Source organism: Ochotona princeps, chromosome 15 (assembly GCF_030435755.1).
Source record: "Ochotona princeps isolate mOchPri1 chromosome 15, mOchPri1.hap1, whole genome shotgun sequence".
Taxonomy (NCBI): domain Eukaryota; kingdom Metazoa; phylum Chordata; class Mammalia; order Lagomorpha; family Ochotonidae; genus Ochotona; species Ochotona princeps.
In genome coordinates, this window is record NC_080846.1 from 20,155,345 (window position 1) to 20,181,030 (window position 25,686).

General features: G+C 42.0%; 1 protein-coding gene and 1 pseudogene across 7 annotated transcripts in view; both read right to left on the minus strand.

Moving 5' to 3' along the window:
* The window catches only part of TAFA2 (TAFA chemokine like family member 2), a 395,137-nt gene extending 370,913 nt beyond the window's left edge, over positions 1–24,224 (minus strand). For all 7 annotated transcript variants that reach the window (XM_004582983.2, XM_058673110.1, XM_058673111.1 and 4 more), the window contains exon 1: positions 23,857–24,224. In XM_004582983.2, the coding sequence (XP_004583040.1) occupies positions 23,857–23,972 (116 nt within the window). In that variant the 5' untranslated portion in view covers positions 23,973–24,224. The remainder of the gene's footprint in view (positions 1–23,856) is intronic.
* Positions 24,225–25,013: 789 nt separating this feature from the next.
* LOC118757597 (histone-binding protein RBBP4-like) overlaps positions 25,014–25,686 on the minus strand; it is a 40,498-nt pseudogene continuing 39,825 nt past the window's right edge.

Sequence of the window (25,686 nt, forward strand, 5' to 3'; positions counted from 1 at the left end):
CTTTCTTGGGGTTGTCTAGCTGTACTTCAAGAATACTACCTATATTACAAATTCACCACTGTTTAAAACCATTTATATAAAATAACAAATATTATAAAATTTTTCCATATTTTGAATTAAAATATTTCCTTTCTATTTTCCACAGAAAAATTCACTTGCAAGTACTTGAAAAAAAACTTTCTCAAGTACCATTTATACTAAATCGAAAATATACCAGAGGACTTAAAAAACGTTCACAGAAAATATATATCATAAAAATATTATGCATGGATTTCAAAATTTTTACACCAATATAAACTTATCTTTTAACTATACTTTCCACAAAGTTTTTGAAGCAACCTAACGTGTGTGTGTGTGTGTGTCTGTCTGTCTGTCTCTGACTGTCTCCTCTGCTTGGTTATAAACTCTGAAGTAAAGATATTATGTTTGCTTATTAAGTATCCACGGCATGTACCACAATGCCTAACAACAACACATGCTCCATACATAGTGATCCAATGAATGAGAATGTTGAGAAGCAGAGCTATTAACACTCAGATAATTGAATGAAAATTTAGCTTCCTTTCTCTGTGGATTTTTTCAAATAGGAAAAAATGCTTGTGTACCATATAAGTAAACGTAAGAAAGATAGACTGGTGCCTCCTCAAACTCCTTTCAGTCTATGAAAAATTAACAAAGGTTGCATACAGTGGAAATATCCCATTTGGAAACAGAAAAATCTGGGTTCCAAGCCAAGATTTGTTATTACTCCTGAACCCTGGAATAAGCCTGGATACTTTACTGAGCCTTGGAACCTCATTTAGAAGTCGGTCTTTTGTCCAGGTAAGTCTGCTCAGAGGTGCGGGTGTCTGAATCTCCCAGCAACGTGACTGTGGCTGGGAGAACCCAGATCAAGCCAGGCTTCCGGCTGAGGACCCTAGCTCCGCATCCACCTGGGCTTGTGGGTGGCCAGAGCAACAACAGAGCTGGGATTTGCCTTTTGGCCACCCACGGCAAGCTTTGGGGTCTTGGGGTTCTGGAATTATTGCCTAGGGACATCCAAGGATAAGGGTACAGTAAGTGTAGGTGAGGAATGAATCTTGAGGGACACTCAACAACAAGGCCACTGTACTTACAGGTAAGCAAGGAGACTGAGACCTGATGGTTTAGAGGGGAGAGTCTGGAAGATCTTTATGGGTCAGAATCATGCACCAGCCCACATGGGAATCCTGAGTCGGGCTTGTTTTCATGGAATATTGCTGACCACCACAGACCAGTCCATGCAAAAGCTAGGGCTGGGGGCCTGTCTAGCAGGACTCAATCCCAGTACCTGACTGAAAGTCAGAACAGGGGACAGGTCACATTAGGTAGGGCCATGACATTAACCAGGACACAAGAGAACCAGATCCAAGGGTAGATTCCGTGAAGGATATGTGGGCAAAACCCTGTGGAAATGCAATCTCCCCTGGTTAGCTCAAGAGTTGGGGTGGTGATGGACTGAGCTAGGCGTGACTATGGAACCTGCCAACACTAACGAGTACAGGGACCAAGAATAGTCTGTGCAGGTCCAGGCTGCAGCACCTGCATGTGCATCCTAAACAGAGTGAGGTGGACTGGGTCACAATATTCACCACCTCATACTAGGCCAAGAAGGAGGTGCAGACTATCCCAGGCAAAGGCCTAGCACCCGTTGGCATGCGAGAAATCCGGGTCTGGGAGTGGGCCAAGTGGGGGAACTTGGGTAACTCTCCTAGTGGGTCATAGCTTCCACTGGTGAGCACACAGTCCAGGCCTTGGGAGTTGAGCAGGCTGGGCAAGGTAGCTCCAACTGTTGGCTAATATGTGAGTTCATTTTCCAAGGGGACAGATCGGGCAGGACCAAGCAAACCTTAGCTCACTGGCAAGTGCAGAAATCAGGCTGACATGCAGGTCATGTGAGCTAGGTTGTCACACCTACCAATTTGCATGAGCCAGGGATGGGAGCAAACTGAGCAGGGCCAGGTTCCAGCACCTGCCAGTGAGAATTGGGACTGGGGGCAAGCTGGGTCAGGCCAGACTGCAGCATCCAAGGCAAAGGTCATGACAGGTGAAGGGCTATGCCAAGCTGGGTCATAGCAACCACTGGCATGTGCAAGATCTGTGGCTGGGACCAGGCCTGATTGGGGAGCAAAAGGGTCACCCTGGATGGGCTGTGATTCCCACTGTTGAGTGTGAAGGCCAAAGTGGGGACTTACGTCTAGTCTGGGCATGGCTTCAGGGTTACTCAGCACAAGTGCAGGCTGTGTCTGGCATGCACCAGATTGGGCTAGACTCTAAGACACACTGGTGCTCATGAGAACCAGGACAGGCTAGCCTAAGTCTCTACCCTTCTGAGCCAGTGTGAGCTGTGCCTGGGTATGGTCCAGGCTTGGCTGCGCTGTAGCACTCAACAGTAAAAAAGAGAATGGGAAAGGGATAGTCAAGAAAGGCTTGGACAGGAGATGTCTAAATAGGGCTGGCCCATGGACCCACCAGTGTATGCAAGATTTGGCATTGGGAGAGGATCTGAGAGAGGCGCTTGGGCAACTATTCTGTCAAGACACAGTCCCTACAGGTGAGCACAAGAGCCACAACATGGAGCAGCCCAGACCAGGCCAGGGAACGGTACCCACTGGCATACATTTGGTGCAGGTCGGGGGCAAACCAGGCTGGGCCTGTTCATACCGCCCACTGGCAAATCCAAGCACCAAAATGGAGTGTGGGTCAGGCCAGATTGGGTCACAAGCCAGTTCATACGGGTCAGCTGAGCTGGGTTAGGCCGTAGCCCCCAGCAGCATGGGTTAGAATTAGGGGTGGGCAGGACCCAGCCAAGCTACAACACCCACTGGCAAATGTCGAGGATAGGTGGGCCATGCCAGAATGGGCCACAGCACCCAATAAGCACATGTGAAACCCAGGTGAGAGGGGGTGAAGTTGGTAGTTGGGCTGTGGAGGGTCCCCCGCTGGATCACCACTCCCGACTGAGAGCGTGAGTTGGGATGGGAGCAGACCAGACCGGGCAGGATTACAACACCTGATGGCCTCAGGTGGGTTAGATCAGGGGAAAGTCAGGATGGGTTGACTGTTCCTACTGGTGCATTCATAACCCAGAGTGAGTGTGGGTTGGTTAGGCTTTGCCATAGCATCAGCTGGCAGATATTGGCATGGGGGGCAAATTCTGTCAAGTTAAACTGCAGAGCCAGATGCACATGGAAGATATGGCAGTACATTGGAGTCTGCAGAGGACGCCTGGTACCACAACAGATGACGGAAGACAAAATAAATTCATCAACTACCCCAGCCAAGTGTTGCCAATGAATAACTGGGCAAACGGAGACTCTGAGGTAGACTATGTCAACCAGTGGATTCTGGAGAGATTTTATCGTGCTTGGAGTGGCAAGATCAGCAGTAATTCAGAACTGTTGAACTATCGAAACCTCATGAGCAGGAACCTCAGAGCATGCCCCACATCAGCGACCCTGGGGTGGTGTCAGGTGACTGTCCTCCATCCCAGGGTGCAGAGGCATTTGGGAGGCTGTGTGTGACTTTTCTGTCTCCCCCCTTCCCCTAGACACAAGGAGGAAAAAAATACAATGTGGAAATGATGATCTCACCTACCTTCTTGTAGCCCTTGACTCTAATTACCCTGATCAACTATGTAAAAATCATCAAAAATAAAAACAATTAATTTTTTAAAAGAAATGAATCTTTTGTATTTAATATACTCCAAGTTCTTTCCTTGATTTAAAATTACAAGATTTTGGAAAAATAACATGTAAATATTATAATAAAATGTATAAAGAAAAATATTTGAAATTCTACCATTTACCTGATCATATTACCTTTTTTCAAACTTCACATTTTCTTGTTTACTAAAGTTACTATGTACCTATAATCAAATCTCTTAATATATTTTCACTTCATCATATCCTTAGTCATTTGAAATACTGCCCTGTCATCTTCAAGAAAATAACTCTTTAAATAGAATTACATTATTGCTTGTCATGACTTAGAATCTTAGCTTCTACAAGGGCTTTTCTCTCAGACACAGCAAGAAAGTTTTGTTGCTATTTATCATTTTTTAACACAATCTGTAGTGATACTTAACTTATTGATAATTAGGACAAATTATCCACAATTACTATTTCATTTCTATTCAGTAAGCAACAATTCTAGTTTAGGCCAAGAAAATGCTTTATGCATACAAAGAATGTAAACTTTAATGTATGATACTAAATATTTTTAATTACACAGATTTGCATGATTCTACCCACAATTTAGAAAAACAAATTCAGCAGGTTCCCACATTTTACAACATTCTACTTTAAAGGCAATCAGACATTATGAGATTTGATTATTGCTTATAGTTCTTATCTATACCCTGGAGGAATAGCATTTTTTCTACTATTTGTTGCATTCTTCATTTACTGTAGGGTTAAGTGATTAAAATTTAAAGTATGTCACCATAAAAATAACTGAAAGAAAAATATAAAAAAGGAAGAGGAGTATGTGGGGAGAAATATACTCTTAAAATTGCATATGTAAAATACATAAAATTTGTTTCCTTTACATAAAGTAAAAGAAAATTTAAAAATTAAAGAATTAAATATAGCAAAGCTGTATTATCTGCCCTTGATGTTGTTATCATACTAAAAACATCCTGAACTTTTAAGAATAAAAGCTATTAATCATCTATCTTACAATATCTGATGCCTCCATTACCGTCTTACTAGAAAAAAATCTACCTACAGCAATATTTTTTGTTTTATTCTGCCATATACAAATAAAATAATTTTTAAAAAGGTTACTGGAAAGAGAAGAGATTGTCTAACTTCTTCCAATATAATTAATGTTTCCATGAGGCCTTGTCATTAATCAGAAAATTAGACGATTGCATTGTTCAATACTCTCCAAGCATTTAGCATCTAATTAGTCTTGTATTGATGTTCTCCAAATGCAACCAAGTTCTGCAACCAGGGCTACTGCACAAACTATTTCTGACTCCCAAGAAACCCATTTCTTATAAAGCAAAGAGCATAAGACAGACTTTTGGAAGATAAATGTAGCAGAACATTCTAGCCTGAATTTAAACTCCAGAAAAATTTACACTTTCACTCACATATGTTCAGAGCTTGTTTATTCAAAAGAGCAAATATTCAAGCCTATGAAATCAATTTTTTAAATGTTCTCAAATGCTAGATCTTTATCTCATTATTTAACAAAGCTTTCATCAAATGAAATCAGAAAATCATAGGAAAGTTTTCAGAAGTACGAGACACAGTCAAAGAATATTATGGATAATGCAGTGAAATTGTTCTAAATTTATTAATTCCTAATTTTTTTAACTTCAAAAGTAGAGCAATAAGCAGGAAAGGGCCTATCCTCTGTTTCATTTCCTCAAATGCCTATGACAGCTGATATCCTAACTGCTAGACTGAATGCACACATCTAGTATATAAGTTTAATGAGATTTTTTCTAAACTTGAAAAAATAGGTTCTACATAGGATTTTCATACATAAATAATTGGAACCCATACAATTCTCTGGCATTCTGCTAAATAGAGCAACACTAACTATTCAATGAATATAACTGAGATATAATACTATGTGCTTTAAAGTAAGTTTCTGCTTCTCAGAAGCTGTGTGACCTCAGTCAATGACCTTATAAAGTAGGAATAGCAGTACTACCTTTCTATGAAATTATGGATTATAAGAGATAATTCATGTCATGTATTTAATGCAGATCCTGGCACATTGCAAATGCTCCAGTTTTCAGTTTTTTTTTTTTTTTAATGTCTAAAGAGCTTCACAGAGAAGGGGCATGAAGGAAAAATCCTCTTCCCATCACAGTGCTGTGCATGACAACCAGACAGGTGCACTGTCTATGCACAACGGTATTCAACAGGTAACATGAAGCAAAACGGAAATTGAGAGCTCTGGGAACCTCTCTACCTCCTCCCATGTCTTTCCCTGTTTCATCAACTTCCTCAGGCTGCAAATTACTGTTAGCAGAGTGAATCCCACGGTTTGTGAGGCCAAGTTGCTACAATCTGGAAAAGACTCAGGGAAAAAACAATACAAACAAAGATGACTCTTCCTGCTCACATTTTAAAAGCCAAGCTTCCTTATATCTATTATTACTCCCAGGGATCTCTCCTGGTGTCTTTCTAAATAATCTTCTTGGGAGGTCTCATCCATTTTTAAACTTTCAACTGCTACCTATACACTGGGGATTCTCAAACCTGTGTCTTTTATTTAAAATTATATATATTTCTTTGAAAAGCAGAGTGACAGAGAAAAGGAGGGTGGTGGGCAATCATCTATTCACTGCTTTACTCTCCCCACCCGAAATGGTCACAGTAGCCAGAGCAGTGCCAGACTGAAGTCAGGAGCCAGAAATTCTATGCTATCTCTCACATGGGTGGCAGTACTTTGGCCACCCTGCACTGCTTTGCCAGGCACAACATGTGAGAACTGAACTGGCAGCACATCCATGATTTGAACAGGCACTCCGATGTGGGACGTTGGTTTTGCGGGCACTGGCTCTACACACTAAGCTATAACACCAGTCCCAACCTGTACCTATAAATCACAACTCCAGCCTGAATTCCCCACTGTTACTCACATATCCCAATTTGAACACCTCCAAATGTTTCAAATTAAATCAATTACCTTCCCCTAAGTAACTACAGTTGCTTTAGGTATCTCTTGCTGTAACCTCTTCCAGTCACCTCACCCAGGATGGCTCCTGGTTTTTTTCTCCCACTGCCATACTTGGAGTCTTCAAGACCAGGTGCTTCCATCTTCCACTTCGAAGCTGTCCCTTCCTTCCTTTCTATCTTCCACCTCTTTTCTTTGCACTAGGAATTCCCATGCAGTCTCCCCCTTATACTTTTACCAAAGTACTTGTCTAAATATGAGAAGAGGATGCCTCAAAAAAGACCAAGTGGGGAAGTACTTAAAGCCTAGCACAATTTCATTATTCATGGTGCAAAGAGATAATAAATCTTTGAGGTGACAGATATACCAAGTACCCTGATAGGATCATTACACTTTGTATACATGTACTGAATTGTGACACTAACCTCTCACATATACTCAAATATTATGTGTCCACTTTTAAATAGTGAAAAGAAAACAGGCAGTATAAAAGGTCACTAGTCCATATTACAATATTTGAGTGACTACTAAAGTGGACATCAGCTATGCAGAAAAATGCAAGTTTTCTTTGATGTGGCAGATATACTATTGAGAAGAATGAGCAGTCTAAAAACTTACCCAACTTGCAAACCCATGAGTTAGCCTCTCATCTTTCACAGGTACTGGCAAATACCGCCAAGTTCCTGGGTCAGAGACAGAGCTCAGAAAGCAGCATGCACATCCCACTTCACAGTCTTCGTCCTCAAGTCCTACAGCATGAAACAAAACAATGTGGATGCCACATATTCACTGCTCTGCATTACAGCTGGGAAATCTTGAGCTTGAGGAGCCCTAATATTATATAACAGGATACAAGTATATGTGTCCTTTGCCAAAGGCAGATATTTTTATTACGAAGGACAGTAAGCTAATGCATCCTCTGATCTAGGGAGACATGAACTTCCAAGGTTGGCCTTTTTTGTTTGTTTCATTCACTCCAGCTTAAGCAGAGGACTTATAAAACATGTAAGAAGCATTAAAGAGGTGGAGAAATTATTTGTGCAGTTGTATCCTATGTAGAACTCACAATTCCTTTACAAGACAGCCTAAGCCTTGATTTCTGAAATAAGATTGAGAGAACACATGACTACATGAATCCTGGGGTGACCTACTAAAAAATGTAATTCCCAAATACCCTCCCTAAATTTTTTTCCTTCTACTTTGTTAATTTTATGGTATGATTCCATAGGCTCTGGGATTTTCCTACCCTCTCCCCAAATTCCCTCCCCCCAACTTCTTTCCCACGTATTATTACAATAACATAGTGCTTCATAAGCAGTCACAAGTCCATCATTCTGTTATTTAAGTGTGTCCTGACATTGCTGGTAGACAATGGCAGGCAGTGCTTGGCTGTTTTTTAAAGATCCTTCAAAAGATTTTATAAAACAAAAGAATAGTTGATGTGCTGAGATATCCATGAATGATGGTCTCAGCATAGATAGGCTTTGAATTCAATTCAAACTGGACTCTGATGCTCACTAGTTCTATCATTTGTATCTTTCTCAGTCATTTACCTATCTCAATCATAACTAGCCATTTCACAATATCAAATAAAATCATGTGCATGCAAATATTTTGTAAACAACTTCTCAAATATAGCTATTTATGATTATAAGTATTTTCTCTTATGGAATTTAAAGAAGGAAACTTAGATTTAGAATAAAAAATTTCAGCATTTATGGGTTACCAGCACAGTGTGTTGCATGCTGATAACCTGCCTACAGCACCAACAACCCACATAGGTGCTAGTTCCTGTCCCAGCTGCTTCATTTCCAATCCATCTCTCTGCTTATGACCTGGGAAACCAGTGGAGGATGGCCCAAGGCCTCGGAACCATACACCCACAAGGAAGACTAGGAATAAGCTCCTGGTTTCTAGCTTCAAACCAGCTCAACTCTTGCCACTACAACCATCTGAGTAGTCAACCAACAGACGGAAGACCAGAAATGCCCTGTTAAGCATAGACTTAAATAGTACAAGGTGAAGAGTAAGACACACTCCTCAACCTCAGGAGTTTCACAATCAGTGCAGGCAACAAACAGAACACTAAGATATGTTCCAGTGGCAGGTATGTTCAAGTAGCCTACAAGCATATGGACAAGGGTTAATAACCATCCAGTGGCAAAGTAAGAACATGATCTGTTATTTCTCACTTTTAATACAGTAAAAGGCCTGGACAGAAATGTCTTGGTCTGGGTTTTCACAAAAAGGAGACAGGAATTGGGGGAAAGGGTAGATGAGCTGATCTGTTACTATGCGGCTTTTTTTCTCTCCTCTACATTTTTCAGTTTATTTCCTCTTTTACCCTTGTCCCCCCAAGAATTACTGTTAATTTGACCTTTATCCAATTTCTTTCCTCTTTCAAAGGTCAAGGGTTTCCTTTGCTTTTGTGTAATGATGCAAGATAGAATAAACTTCCCTCTGACTTCAATTTTCTCCCCTGTATTCACTCTATCTGGTTCCCTACCTAACACCACTTCCACTTAATATCCTACAAAATGCTAGCCCTGCCACCTTCTTAATGTCTGACTGCAGCTATTTAGTCAGTTCACTCCAAGCTGTTACACCACCTATCCAGTAAACCTCAAACAGACTAAAAAAATAATAAAGTCACATATTAGCTCTAAACCCTGAGATTCCCCTCAATGACTTGCTGTGATCCACTACCAGCAAAGAACAGGAGGCAAGGACAGCCATGGTTCACCAGGCCCTTCTGGTGGTATAACATGGAGTAAAAATCAGTGTGCAATATATTTGGTTTCCATTTAATTCCATTTATGGCTTTTACTTTCAGTCAGTAATATATAACACCTGAATTTCTCACTAATATCACACTGAGGATTGATCTGTGGAAGAATAGATACATCTTTTTCAGTAAGTTCCAAAGGTTCCCTATCTCACTCATCATTAGTCTTAATTATGAAAGAGAACTCCAAAAACTTCAAACATAATGGAGCTTTAAGATATTAATTTTGATGCAAAATGTATTTGAAATTCATTCATACTGTTTTCATAATACACATTATCCATGCACAACCTTTAAAGATCAGTTAAGTTTACCCATGAATAGCATTACAAGGGGAATATGTGTTCAAGAGTAAACTACAAGCATATTCAAGGAAGCTGAGGCAAGGGAATTTTTAAAAAGCAAAAAGAGAAGGCTTATATAGGGTCTTTTGGAACAATAATGTTTGGCTACAATAACAAGGGAATTTTGAAAACCTTTTATCAAGTATGAATCCTTTTGGACAATACAGACAAAAACCAGGCCCATTTTACTTAACTGATTTAGAATTATTAGTTTCTCAATATGTTCGATGCCTCGCAGAATGAAGATCTCATAATCAAGGACTGAGACAAAGATTTTAGGTATAAAGGAATACTCATATGTGCAGGTCAATCATTTAAAATAAATGCAGGATAAAAATTTGCATCTAATAAATTAACCTTTTGCAGCTTATATTAAACTTCGGGTTTTGCTAGTAATCAACTATACATACTTAAAAAAAAAAAAGATGCATTGGGTCCAGTGTAGTAGCCTAGTGGCTGAAATCCTCACCTTGCTTGTACCAGGACCTCAAATGGATGTCGGTTCATGTCCCGGTGGCCCCGCTTCCCATCCAGTACCCTACTTCTGGCCTGGGAAAGCAGACAAGGAACGCCCAAAGCCTTGGAACCCTGCATCCACATGGGAGACCCAGGGGAGGCTCCGGGTTCCTGGCTTCAGATCGGCTCAGCTCCAGCCATTGCAGCCACTTGGGGAGTGAATCAACGGACAGATCTTCCTCTGTCTCTCCTTCTCTCTGTATATCTGGGTTTCCAATAAAAATAAACATATGATTTAGATTTATATATAATATATTATATATAAATGATACATATAAAATATATAAAATAAATATGTAAGATTTATTTTTTTGTAGTGGAAAATCAGATTTACAGAGAACAAAGATCTTCCATCTACTGGTTCACTCCCCAAACAGCCACAACCACCACTGCTGAGCAGATCTGAAGCCAAGTCTGGAGTTTCCTCTGGATCTCCCAAGCAAGTGCAGGGTTCTAAGGCTCTGGTTCATCCTCCACTGTTTTCCCAGGACAAAACCAGGAGCAGGGTGGGAAGTGGAGCAGCTGGACACAAACCACAGTGACCATATTTAGTGGATGCTGGCACATAGAGATGGAGTATTATGCAGTTCAGCCATCGTGTCAGCCCCTAAATGTGTTTCTTTTTTGATAAAGTTTGTATGTTTTTTCTTATAACCAGGAGTGATATGCATAACTATCTGAAATGTCACTCTAGATTTGTTTTTGTCTCAATTTTTAGTTTTCCCTATAATACTGATTTGGAAAATTTTTAATCTATAAGTGAAGAGAATCACTTTCTGAAGCTTGCAGTGGTTTATCCTCTTTGTTTTTATGCTTCGTACAGTTTTCAATGAGTGAAAAAATTGATGGCATTCAAGTTATTCAGTTTCTTTTTCCTGTATGGAAGCACTAAAAAGACTTTGGTTTTAATTTTTCCAAGAACATATGGGATCTTGGTGTTTGCAAAGTGAAGATAAAGCCATTGAGCCATCAGCCCAGGTCCTAGTCCAATAATTTTAAATTTGTGAAATCACCCATGGCCTCAACATTTAAAAGCTTTATTTAGGGCCTGTGGCTATAGCTTAACAGGCAGTTTCTCCAACTGCTAGCACCAACATCCCGTATGAGTACCAGTTCTAGTCCTGGCTGCTCCACTTTCTATACATCTCCCTGCTTGTGGCAGCAAGACCAAGGGAGAATGACACAAGTCCCTGGACCCCGGCACCCACATGGAAGACCCAGGAAAGGCTCCTGGATTCAGACAAGTCCATCTCTGGCCACTGAGGTCATGTGAGGAGTGAGCCAACAGATGCAAGCTCTGTCTCTCTCTGTAAATATGCCTTTCAGATAAAAATAAATAGTTTTTAAGAAATGCCTTATTAAAATCAGAAACACAAAAATAAAATGAAAAAATATATGAATGCATATTCTCTGTACTAAATAGCAAAACTTTTCAGTATCACTGAAGCCAAAAACAATGGTGTCTCAGTCAACAGTATTCCTGAAGGTATAAAAAGAAAGCAAATTTAGTCCATGATAAATTATGAAAATGGTAATTATGTAGATAAGAATAAATGGATTTAAATTCCCTAATGAATGATGAGTCAAGTAACTGACAAGAGCAATCAAAATATATTCCATATGTGATTAACAACACTTAAATTTGACATTGACAAATTCTATTTAATTTATAAAATAGCAGACTCTCAAGCAGATGGAGTCTCAATCTCTTGGTCACAATAAATCGTAAAAAGAATAAAAATCTCAGTCAGCATGTGTATTTTACTTTTGTCTTGGGCCTTCTGCTGAAAATGTATAGATTTTAAATTCAAGATAAAGGTAGACTTGACTTGTTTCTATGTCACTCACACACACACACAAATTCATAATTCCTCATAGAACACTTACACCTGTAAGAAACATACAGTACATGTATCAAGAGGTGCCCACTGCTCGTCTTTGCATGTTTATTACGTACATATTATATACATTCAATAAAATGAGTCCATAGCCCATCCAGCTTTAAAAATACGCAAAAATTATTCTTATATTTAAAAATTTCTAAGCACTTAGAAGAAAAAATTGAAGATCTAATAGCATGACTATTGTGAACCATATTAATCATACAACTGAGAAGAGGACAAATTGCTTCACCTCCTCAGACTGACATGTCTAAATCTAAGTATATCATTAAGAAACCAGCATAGAGAAATGTACCTTTCCAAGCGCTGATAAAATTAATGACAAAATATTGTCACCAGTGCACTGACCTGTGACAGCAGGGAAGAGTCATATCCCTGAGCTCCAACACTACCTTCTGAAATTAGCAAAGCTGGTGTAGGGAAGAAACATTACCAGGGGCCAGCTCTGTGACTCATCAAGTTAAGGTGCCAATTGCAACACCAGAATTTCATACTGGAACACCAGTTCAAGTCCCAGCTGTTCTGCCTATGATCCAGCTCCCTGCTAATGCACTTGGGAAAATAGCAAAAGATGGCCTCTGTGTGTGGGCCCCTCCCATCCATATGGCAGAACCAGATGGAGTTGCAAGCTCCTGGATTTGGCCTGTCCCAGTCAAGGCCATTCAAGCCATGCGGGGAGTAAACCAGTGGATGAAACAACTTTCCAGTTCTTCTATCACTCTACCTTTCAAATAAATGCTAATTTCAAAACCCCTACTAATATATGAAGATAAGCTATTCAGAGTACTTGAATCATAAGGTATAACGTCTTAAATCCTAAATGTACCACTTTTGGAAAATTGGGATCAGGGAGAAAAAAAATTTTAACAATACTCACTTTAAAGTAGTATGCTCAATAAACACACAAGAAAAACCACCGTTTGCCAAGTCTAGTCTCCTTCCTTGTCAAAGCAGCCTCTCAAGTAGAATGAAAATCAAAATACCATGGCCAAAATTTTGACATCAAAACTCTCAAAGGAAAAAAATCACTATCGAAATTCCAAATATGTTTTGGAAAGCTTATATACTAGGATAAATTCATATATAACATAATGCCTTAGTTATGAAATAAAACACACTCAAAGTAGTCACAGAAAATGGAAGTAACAGGTTTGTTTGGGTAGGATAAGCTTTGAAATCCAAAAGAAGTTTTTCATAGCATGTATTTTCTGTGAAATTTTTGAAGACCCCCCCTCATAAAATTACTTTGTCAAACTGGGAGATAAATCAAACTTTGCTAGTTCGTGAATAACAACTTCTGATCTCTGCTTTAGGAGAAAAACATGACCTCTGAATAGGAGAAAAACTAAGCAAAATGCAAATCCTGTGCTCAGATGAAAAGACTTAGAGAAAATCATGTACAGTCAATGTGACCAGGTTTCAGCTGCTCTCTACAGAGAGAACCCTCTCTAAGAGGTGGGGAGTCGGGGGCCATCCACCTTTCCAAACACATGAAACAAAATTCAGTGCGAGAAGCACTCATCAAAATATATCTAACAGTTTCATTGGTGATCCATCTTTCATACAGAAGTAGAGACTTCCTACCATTGTCTATACCTGCAATGTCAGGACACACTTAAACAGCAGAATGACGGATTTGCGACTGTTGTTGAGGGACTAACTATTGTAATAATACAGGGGAAATCAGCGAGTGGGAGGAATGAGGGGGGAAATCCCTGAGACTAAGGAACTGTATCTTAGAAAGTTAAAAAATGAAAAAAAATTACACACACACAAACACACACAAATCTTGCAACTCAAACCATAGTCCATAGACCAACAGTATTTGTTTCACCTGGGAACCTGTTAGGATGGCAGTATCTCAATTCCTACTGCAGAACTAGATTTGGTAGTTCTCTTCCTAGGTTGTTTGTGTACACAGAGAAATTTAAGAGGCTCTAATCCAAACTACCAAGCAGGGCTGAGCTAGAGTCCACTCTGGACATTCACAAATGAATTCAAACTTCTGCCTTCTCAGGACATCTTTCAGAGCCTCCGAGATACTATCAACTTTCATGTGAGCTCACTGTCAACTACAAAATGAGTCAAAAAGAAAATATTCAACTAAATACAGCGGTCAGATTGAGTTATCATTTAGCTCCTCCTGCTGAGTCCTTTACTGCCCATAACCAACTCCAGATGTCAGCAGGATTAGAGGACTATGGTTAGAGATGACAAAAAGGGGCAACATGCAGATCTCCCTAACTGCCCTCACACACCACTCATTAAATGTGACACACTAACAAGTCTTAGCCAGCATATCCCTGAAAATATGTCTGTTGACCCATGTAGTTTTAAAAACTTAAATTCATTGTTACCCTGGTACAATCATAATGAAAAACTACACATCTAGGGGATGGGGATTTAGCCTAGCAGTTAAAGCGTTCATTTCCCTGGGCCCAGCACAGTGGCATTACAAGCTAATCCTCCATCTGTAGCACCAGCATTCCAGAAGGGCACAGGTTCAAGTGCTGGCTGCTCCACTTCCAATCCATCTCCCTGCCAATGTGTGTCAGAAATCCTTGAACCCTTGCACTCATGTGGGAGATTTGGAAGAAGTTCCTGGCTCCCAGTTTTGGATCATCCCAGCCTGGCCATTGAGGCTGGTAGGGGGAATGAACCAGTGGGTGGAAGATATCTCTAAATTTTTCAAGAAAAAAGGAATAAACAAATCATGAAAAAAAAGTTCATGTCCCATGATGGAGCACCTGCGTTTGATTCCTGGTTCCTGACCCTGACTCCTGCTAACACAGACCCTGGGAGTGATGGCTCAAGCACTTTGGTCTCTGCCACCCAGACAGGAGACCCTGATTGAATTTCTAGCCCCAGTTCACACATGACTTAGTCACAGTTGATACAAGCATTTGGAAAGTAAACAAGCAGATGGGAGGGCTCGCCCTCTCTACTTCTCAACTGAGTAAATTTTTAAACTACATATACCTACAAACTTGTTGCAAAAATCAGAAATGCCCCCCCTGAAAAAAAATACTGGAGTCCAATTCTACTTATCTACTTATGTGTAGCATTTCCATCTTTGTCTCTCCTGCACTGTACCTGAGGACCAGAGGCAGTTGCTATTATTTTTTTCCTTCTACTTGGTCTGCTATATTCATTCACATCCCCAGCTGGTCACCTGTAAGAATTTAAATTTGCAACCTGTTTATGAAGTCCTAGGACACATCACGCCATAATCTAAGTCACTCCACAATTGTGATTCATGAAAAAGAGCTAATAGTTTTGTCACCCTTGGTTTCATGCTTCATGTTAAGGATATATGATGACATCTTTCTTCACAAGTCACTCAACTCAGACATTTCAACTATCTCAAACCTGTAATTCACAGTTATAGGTAAGAATTACTAACAAGAACAGATACAGTACAATACAATGTTCTATTCCTTCACAATCATCACAAATCTTCAAACAAAATACTAAAATGACAAACTCAATTAAGGCAAGTGTTTTGGCCTCTTTTTGTTTACTGAAACACCCCATGCACCTGGAGGGTTTGCGATCAACTGAAAGTGCTCCTCCAAAAATCTGTATGCTGAAATCTAAATCCCCAAGTGATGTGATAGTGGGAAGTGGAACCTTTGGGACGTAACTAGGTCATGAGGGTGGAACTCTCATTTACAGGATTAACACTCGTGTAAAAAGACATTGAAAATATGCTCTCCTCTCCTTTCTGCACCCCCAAAACCTGCCGCGTGAGGGTACAGAGAGAAAGTGGATGTCTTCATTCCAGGAAGTTGTCACCTTGATTGTGGATTTCCAGCCTCCAAAAGTGTGAGAAATAAACTTTTGTTACTTAAGCCCACTGACTAACACAATGTATCAGTAAATACTTCTTGAATAAATGACTGGACTTTCTCCTGAATTATATACAGATTTTTTTAATGAATTTGTGTAATTATTCCATTTATGAAGATTTTATTTACTAGCCACATTCTACTTCAGTTGATCAAATCAACCCATTTTATTTCTGTAACCATTAGGACAAGCAGAAGAGCAAAGACCTACAACAGAGATGATTTTGGCATCCACGGCCTATCACAATTTGTGCTGCAACAAAACAGCATCACGTAGGCCAAGAAAGATTACCAAACTAAATTATAAGATTTGGTCTGATTCAATTTTGTTTCCACATCTACAGTCTGTAGTCATGACCCTAATCATAATTAACCTCATCATCATCACTGTGATCATCATCATAATCCAATCTTGATACTGGAAAACTTTTACAGATTATTTCTTTACTGAAAAATGCTTACAAGGCTGTTTGACTTTTAGGAAATTAAAAGACAAGCTTTTTCAGACAAGCAATACATCATGCAAAGATACTGTACTTTCATGGCATGATGCTTCATAATCCTGGACATGTGAAAAACAAAGGATGTACCTTTTTAGGGAACAGCACCATGGCACAGCAGGGTAACAGCCCACCTGTGGCGCCAGTATCCCATATGGTCATCAATTCATGTCTAAGCTGCTCCAACTTCCAATCCAGCTCCCTGCTTATGGCCTGGGAGAGCAGCACAGAACACTTCAATGAATAGAGCCCCTGATCTATGCAGAAGACCTGGAGGAGGCTGCTGGAAAGATCCATCCACTGCAGCGATTTGGGGAGTGAATCAGTGAATTTCTCCCTGTCTCTCCTTCTCTCTATAAATGCGATGAAATGATTTCCCTGTGTCACAAGGCTATTCAGTATTAGAGCTACAAGACCATTTCTAGGGCTCCTGCCACTGCACCACATTGATTTTATGCAAGCCATTTCCAAAATGTGTTTGCAAACTACAGCAAACCATTTTAACCATTCAACAAATGATATGAAGAGAAAATATATCTTCAAAAGCAAGGTATAAATTTTGGTCCGACTCTGAGTGTGTATAAATACACCAAATATCAATCTTAAAAGGGTTTGCAATAGTGTTACATGCCTTCCTTAGCACAAATCTATTGCCATATATTGTTCCAAGAAAACAACCTGTGAAAAAAGCCTGAGACATCTTCCTTAAAGTTAACGCATCACAAAATGGGGACTCTCTTTTGGAGCAAGAGATGTCAATGCCCTTTCTCTCCTGTTGGCCTCTGGATTGCTTCACCTAAATGTGGACCATCCACCTTCTTTCACCTCTTGTACCAGAACAGAACTACAGTAAGAGCTATTTCACTCAACTCAACTCAACTTCCTGAAGAAAATACAAACAGCAGGACCAGGTCACTTACTCAAAGTGTAAGATGTATCTGATGGTCACCACTAAGGAAAATTTTCTGAACATGCCAGCAGCATTAAATGATTCCTGCTTATCACGCATCTATCAAAGGTAAAACTAAGGCAAGAAAGAAACGATAGAGATAATGAGGCTTTTCTGCCTTTGATAAAACGGTAGTAGGAAGTGTCCCTATGAATCTGTAGCTGCATATAGGCTAATACTTATGTAACAGCATATAGGCTAATACTGATTTTTAAAATACAAATATGCATGTTATCTTTCTCAAATGAACTTAGTCATTTCTGAAATTTTGATTGAGCTTAGCAGTCACAAATTCATTCCTTTAGCTTGTACTGTTCTGTATTTTTAGTAGACCACATTGTAGAGTCCTAGAAGGACTGCTCTCACAAAGAATACATTCTGACAATGCATTCTATCACCAGGTGGAGGTCTTGCCATTAAAACTACATTGACCACATAATCCTTTTTTAGATGCCTGCTTTTATTTACACAAGACCATAAAGGCAGACTCTGAAGCCAAAAAAGCAAACTGGGACAAATAACATACCTTGCTTTTTTATATACAGGCAATCTTTTTGTAATAGAGCAGGTGTATTGTGGATGTTAGAAAATGGCACCATTAGAGAAGAGCAAACATATTTACTTTTTTCATATTTAAGCACAATTCTACTGATTCTCCATGAAGGATATTAGATTAAAAAGAACTCAACCCAGAACCAAACAAAGGAATGGCAGAGTTTTCACCTATGGATTATAATTTTTGAATGGTTGCATTTTTGGCTTCATAGAGAACCTATCGCCTCACAGCCCAGGCCATGTTGACTTTTGAAAACTTCTAATTCCAAAATAAAAACACACCTTTTGAAAACTCATCTGCTGTGCATTCTATAGGTACTTTCATATGTTTGTTTATAAAAAGCTGCATAAGCCACCAATGAAAGCCAAAGTGCTACTTGGTATTATCAAGCTCAACATGTGCAGCGACAGGAGGCCATAGGCAATTAACACTGCAAATTGAAAGGTTTAGAATCTTTGCATGACCTTTAAAGGGCAACACAGTTGTCCATTCACACGCATACAATTATCCAGTGAATAGTTCCTAGCAGCAAAAACTACGAAAACATAACAATATTGAGCACAACACACTGTGTATTCAACAAAAGTTACACTCCAAGGCTTCCTTTGCAGGCTAGGCTTGACAGCTCACGGAGACACTCAGGAGAGCAAGGCAGGCTGGCCCCCCTGCTTGTCCTCGTTTAACCGCAACACTAGGTCTAACCTATTGCCACAACTGCTACAGTGCAACACTGTCACATTATCAATCTCGTTGTAAAGGCTTTCCCAATTCCACTGTATAAAAGCTGCATAATAAATACAAGTTTAATTGAATGTCTAGGTGACAATTTTAGGAGAAAGAAGATGTCTGCTCACTGGACACTCTAGGGAAATCATAAAACAAGTACAGGGTCTTTGAAATAATGCAAGAGACTGAAGGAAATGATTCAAAGGACTTTATCTAATTCAAGCACACAAACTCTGATTCCTTAGTCATATCTTATACCCCCACATGGAACCCTGGGAACAAAATGAAGCATTCTCCTTACAGCTTAGGTCTAATTTTCACCCAATTTCCAAGAAAATTTGAGATCTCATACCTCCCAGTTGCAATACCATTTAATTGCAGAAATAGACCAGACTTGGACTGATTCCAGTGACCAGATGAAATCCAACATACTATACCCATTGACAGTAGGCAGGTTTAGTGAATGTAACATAAACGGAAGCATAAAAATCCGTGTTTCTGGGAAATGTGTAGGCATTATTTGTAAATCAGAATAGTATGTTGCAATACAATGTGTGGCTTGTGGACTGTGGAGGTATATATTTAATAAGGGCAGTATTTAGATATATCCAATGCTTAAAATGTGTTAAAACTCACAGTCATAGTGTCCACAAACACATCCCAGTATTCTGCATACATTATTGTAGCCTAGCAAACAAAAGAATCTTGAAGAGAAAAGCTGAAGAGAAAGCCATACTGTATGTAATCATGGGTCAAACAGCAAAAGTCAATTAAAAACAAGACTTGTTAAACTATGGGTTTGTACTGTAAATCATGTAAAACGGTGAAAATTGTGAACTTAAAAATGTATACTTTTTATAAAGTTGTTCTTGCTCCCTTTAATACACAATCAATATCTTTCATGAGTATTATTAAAAGCACATGTATACGTATGTATATACATATGAACAGATTAGATATTACAGACAAATGCACTTAAGCACTACTTTCTTCACATTATTTTTTAAGATTTATTTATTTTCATTGCAAGGTCAGATAAATAGAGGAGGAGGAGAGACAGAGAGGAAGATCTTCCATCTGATGGTTCACTCCCCAAGTGACCACAACAGCTGGAGCTGCGCCAATCTGAAGCCAGGAGCCAGGAACTTCCTCCAGGTCTCCCACATGGGTACAGGGTTCCAATGCATTGGGCCATCCTCAACTGCTTTTCCAGGCCACAAGCAGGAAGCTGGATGGGAAGTGGAGCTGCCAGGTTTAGAACCAGTGCCCATATGGGATCCCGGTGCGTTCAAGGTGAGGACTTCAGCCACTAGGCCACCACGCCGGGCCCCTTTCTTCACATTCTAATAACTCTAGCTATTCCTCTTAAAATTAGTCTAACCAGGCCCAGCATGGTAGTCGAGTGGCTAAAGTCCTTGCCTTGCATGCTCCAGGTTCCCAGCAGCCCAAGTTTCCATTCAGCTCCCTGCCTGTGGCCTGGGAAAGGAACAGAGGACAGCCCAAAGCCTTGGACCCTGCACCCATGTGGGAGACCCAGAAGCAGCTCTGGGTTCCTGGCTTCAGATTGGCTCAGCTTTGGTGGTTGTGGCTATTTGGGGAGTGAACCAGCAGACGGAAGATCTTCTCTTTCTCTCCTCCTCTCTGTATATCTGACTTTCCAAATAAATAGATAAATACTCTACTAAAAATTTAACCATTCTTAAAATTTCTGCAAAATGCAAATCAAAGAATTTCCACCCTATTAAACTGACAAGAATATTGAGTCACTGCCCTGAATGAACAAAACCAAACATTTAAAAATTACCCAGTAAGTCAGTGGCCAATGACAATTTGAAGGTACAAATTTGTTCGCTAGGCCCACCTCGGTGGTTCCCATTTCAGTGCTCCAAACCTAACATAAATCCACTCTCTCAATAGACTCATGGTCACTCAATGTAAAATTATTCCTTCCAATTCAGTAATAAATAGTTCAGTATGGTCCAAGTGACAAAATCAAGTTAAGCAAAGAATTTTCAAATAAAACGACAAATTCCCCATATTGCATGGCTTTACAAAATTGATGATTCAAAAGCAAGATCCATGTGAAAACCTGGGCAGGCAAATGGGCCAGGTATGAAGCCGATTCAGCTGGCATGGCCTCCTATGTAGCAGCAGTCTGTACTAATGCATTACCTCTTTGTTTTGATAGAGTCCCACTAACACGGTGATGAATTGTGTTTGTAAATGTCAGGCATAGATCAGAGGGGACTATGCTGGACATTTCTTTTACTTCAACCTATGATTTTTCACCAAGAAAACAGAGCTGCCCTGCATGGCAAATTTCCTTGTTTTTACTTGAATCTTCAGCGAACAAAACAGCTGCAGAATAACGAGACTTAATGAGGCATCTCTAATAAAATACTGCAGAGGTAAAAGCAGAGGCACTGAACTGTTTGCACTCTGGCTGTTTCATCTTTTCAAATATATTAGAAAGAACTGATGACACTTTGGAGCACACCTCATTTGGGATACGTGTTAGAAGTCTGTCAGCTTACAGCCACAGCTGAACTTGGGCTCAGTCTGACATACCTCTTCTTAAGGGCCATAATGAGAAATGCCTGGGAAATGCTGGGGAAGCCCAGCTGACACTGTATACAGTAACCCTTCAGCTGCAATTGGTGATAGGTCAACTCTAAAATAAACTTTGTCAATTTCAAGATAGCAATATATTTTAAGATGGTCATCACATACTGCACTGAAAACCAATGAATTCAGGAGTACCAAAATGGTCTGATAAGGTACAAAATAATTTTCTCATAATTTTATATCAGCCCCTGTTTCATCATTTTATAAATCTTTAAAAAGTGGCCATGTCTACAAACAAATCTTTACAGCCTTGTCATCATGTTTTTTAACTTGGTGGCTAATAAATGCTATTATGCAGTTCCTAGTAGCATGTATGCATTTTAACACAGATCCATGATATCTCAAAGAACATTCATTCTCCACTTGGTCATTGCTAAAACAACTAATATTTCTTGAATACAAAGGACACATTCAGAAACCTACAACTCCTCCCCAGCCTGACCGCGCATTACAAAGGTGTTTCCCTCCATGTCAGGAATCTGCTGCTGCTTCCTCTGCAGGCACAGACTGCCCAGAGACGAGTTCAAACATCCAAAACTGCTACAGTTTTCAAAGAATCGAGCTTTTCATCTCCAAAAGGGCCCAATTTGAATACAGCAGCACAAACATATGCTTGGCTATTAATCAACTCCCTGTGCCTAACTATTCAATAAGCAATGACACTGTTTCCAGTCGTATGTCTATAAATAACACAGTACAACAGTTTCCATTTGAATATTGGGCAAGTAAAAATAAAATAGGTTGCAATGTGGTTACTGATGGACTTCAAGAGATTACTGCTGGCTTTAAGAATGAGGACTCTAAAAAGGTCAAGATCCAAACAATTGACTAAAGGGGAGATTCAGAGCAGAATAAAGTAAGGAGAGATGCAGTTAAACACCTGTCTGATCTTTTATTTAAAATCAAGGATATCAGGTGCCAATTTTGACATTCTTTGGTGATTTCACATCACATGTAAGAGTACATGAGTAAATATGGAAAACCTGGAGTAAATACAAATAATCTTACTGCTCTGATTTTTTTTAAGCTTTTGTGGTGTTTTGTAATATCCTTTGCTAGTTATCTCGGTTTAGCCTTTGACAGAAATCTGAAATTAATGACTCTTTTGTCTTAACTTATATTGCCTAATAGAGCACTTTCCGAGTGCTAATTGATAACAATCTGAATGTTGATGTCTAAAACAAACTAGCGGAGCAGGCAGAAAACAGGTCATTATCCTGCAGTCAATAGCCACTGCAACCCATGCAGCCCAGAGGGAAGGACCTCACACATTGTTTTGGGGGTACTGTTCAGAGGAAAGGTTGGTGGAGCGGGCAGAGGGCTTCGCAAAATTTAAGAGGCAGACTGCACACTCAAAACGAGGTTATTTTCTGTCCCGTTACCCAAAGCCAAACTCACCAAGCACAAGCTGAAATGCGACTGGCCACCACAGAAACTACACACTGGATTCCAAGCGCTTCAGGCACTTGTGTAACACCGGGTTAGGAAGGGCAATACTGCCAAGGCAAACCCTGCGAGCGCTAGGGTTGGCCCTTTCCCAAGGCAGACTAGATAGCTCAACCTGCAGTTCTAGAAGAAACGGGGCGGGGCGAGGGACCTTAAACTTTCCTTAGCAGCTAGAAAAGCCACGTTTCTCTCTGCAAAGCGGATATGAGTAGCCTAAAAGAAGCGCTTATTGGTGGGCGCTCCGCCTTTTAAGAGCAGAGTGGGAAAAGGAGCGGCAAAGCATTTGGGCAGGAAACCCGTGTCACATTAGCAAGATGTGGGTGACATCTATCCGGAAAGAAACGAAAAACCGTTAGCTTCGCCGAAGCTGTTCTTTCTCTGAACGCTTTCCGCAAGGAGGATCCTTTCTTAAAAAGCTCTTTACAAAAGCTTAGTTTCGTTCAGTAATCAGGCGTCTGCGCCTAAACACTGATAAGGCTCGGGAACTCTTTAGCACTGTTCCTTACAAAAACAGGGGTATAGAAACCCACAGCTTCGTTGAAACGCCAACCCCTGCAGACAGGCCCGTGCATTAACTAATCAGAAGTGAACAGAAAGTAGAGATTTCAGAAAGGCGACCTGACGCATCCCAGTGAGCCTCCCTCTACTGCGAATCCCCAATTCCTTATTAGGAGTCCAGAACGGCCACCAGCCACGGCTGGACTGGGTGAGGGACAGTGAAAACCCACTTCAATGCTCAACCACGTCGCTCGCTGAATAGGGGAAATGGGGCAGCAGGGAGAGGGAGGGCACCGCGCCCTGAATCTGCTTGATTGGCGTCCCTCTCCACGACCCAACCCTGCTCGCCCCACTGGCACCTGCCCTCACCTCTCATCTTCTCCGGAGCCAGCCACTTACTGCCCCTGGCGCCGGAGGAAGTCGCGGGGAGACCTGAGCCCAGCGGGGCTCACCGGCCGCTCGAGTGCCCACGGCCCCGCGGTTACCCGAGGCGCTGCGCTCCTACCTGCAGCCCGGCTTCCCGGAGGTGGCAACACCTAGCGAAGCTCCTGCAGCGTCCGCGGCCGGCGCCAGCCTTACCGCGCTCGCATCGCTTCCGAGATGCCAATCCGCCGCCAGCATCCAGGGGCATAGGGAACCCGGGTCCAGCGGGTGTGCGCTGGTGGAGGGCGTGCAAGTGTGGCCCCGGGCGTGCGTGTGTGTGCGCGCGCGCGAGGATGCGTTTCCTCCTCCGATGGCACAGAAGGCTCAGGAATCTCTCGACATCCAAACTAGAATTCTCCCCTAAAGCGATTGGAAGGCAGAGTCCGAGAGCGAGGTCTCCTCTCTCTCCGCCTCTTTATTCCACGGTGTCCAAGTAATCAGCAGCTGTGTTGGCGAGGACAAGCCCCAGTCCCGCAGCCCTGGGCAGCGCCGCTGGCGCCCGCAGTCCCGGCCGGATGCGCGCTGTGCGCTCAGCTCCCTGATGTGAGGCTCCGAGCGGGCTCGCAGCAATTACCGCTCCAGCCCCATCGCGGGTGGGCTCCTCGCGCCGGCTCTGCGGCTCACGCACACTCACTCACACCTGCGACCGTCCCGTTCTCTGGGGAAAGGCAATTGGTTGGGGGAGGTTCACCTTCGGGGAAGCAGCCTCCACCATCTAGTGCGGAGTGGCAGATGCGGTCAAGTTGCAGGGGAGACTCCGACCGCTGTCCTGGCGCCCCTGTCCCGCAGCTCGCAGCCCAGTGCCCGCGGGTGCCCTCGCGGAGACTTTGTGCGGTCCGCTCAGTCCACTTGCCCACTTAGCAACAGCTCCCAGCCAGCCTCGGCCCCTGGCTCACGCCTTCGAGGGCTGCGGGCAGACCCCCACGCATGCAGCCCGCGGCCCCTTTCGGCATGGTGGACGGGGAGGGAGAGAAACCCGCCTCTGCCCCGCTGTCACCAGCGCGCCAGGAGCGTCACCACTGAGAAGCCACGAGCTCCAACCTCCAACTGGAGCGAGCAGGTGTCGCCGGTGTGGCTTTGCTGAAGGCGGGAGAGGAGGAAGATGGGGCGGAGGAGGGCCGCAGAAGCCAGTTCAAAGCACCCGAGAAACACAAGTCAGCGGCCCTGCAATCGAAGCCGGCTCCCCGCGTCCCACCCCAGGCTCTGCTGTTTCAGTCCGGCGACACCAGCAGTCACCTTTCAGAAAGTCACAGTACAGGGCAGGGTCTCTGGCGGTAGCCTAGACCCCTTACTCCAGCAGCCTCGCTGTCCAATGAGCAGGGAGTGGCCGAGCCGCTCGCACAGTGCAGCAAGAGCGCGGGGAGAGAATGCGAGCAGGTCCCGACGCTTCAGGCTGAGTTGGGCGCTGAATCCGGGCGGCAGGACCAGGTGGATGCGCCTCCTTAAGACTCTCCCAACAATCTGCTCTACGCGCGGCAGCTGCTGCTGCGAGCCTACAGCCGGTCCTGAGAAAATAGAAACAGCCTGTGAGCGAAGGCCAGGGCGCCATCTCCGGAAAAGCTGGACTCTGTCTCCCTCTAGTGGGACAACGGGTTACAAAGCTTTGCGGGCGGTAGAACTTCCAATTGCTCCACGGAGAAAAAACAATCTGGTTTCAAAGAAGTTTGCTTTTTTTTTTTTTTTTTTTTTCCGAATTCCAACCTTTAAAGGCTTTGGAGAGGATATGCGCACTGCGGCTTTATGTAAGCAGTCTCCCAACTCCAGGAACTTTGTGATATTTACGAAAATGGAACAGCGCGACCCTGGAAGGTCACGTCCTCCGTGGTTGGGTGATACTGGGTGTTGCTTTTAGCAGTACAAGTGCAAAAGAAGGGTGCTTCCAGGCTCACTCTGGCCATGTCTAGAGACGCGC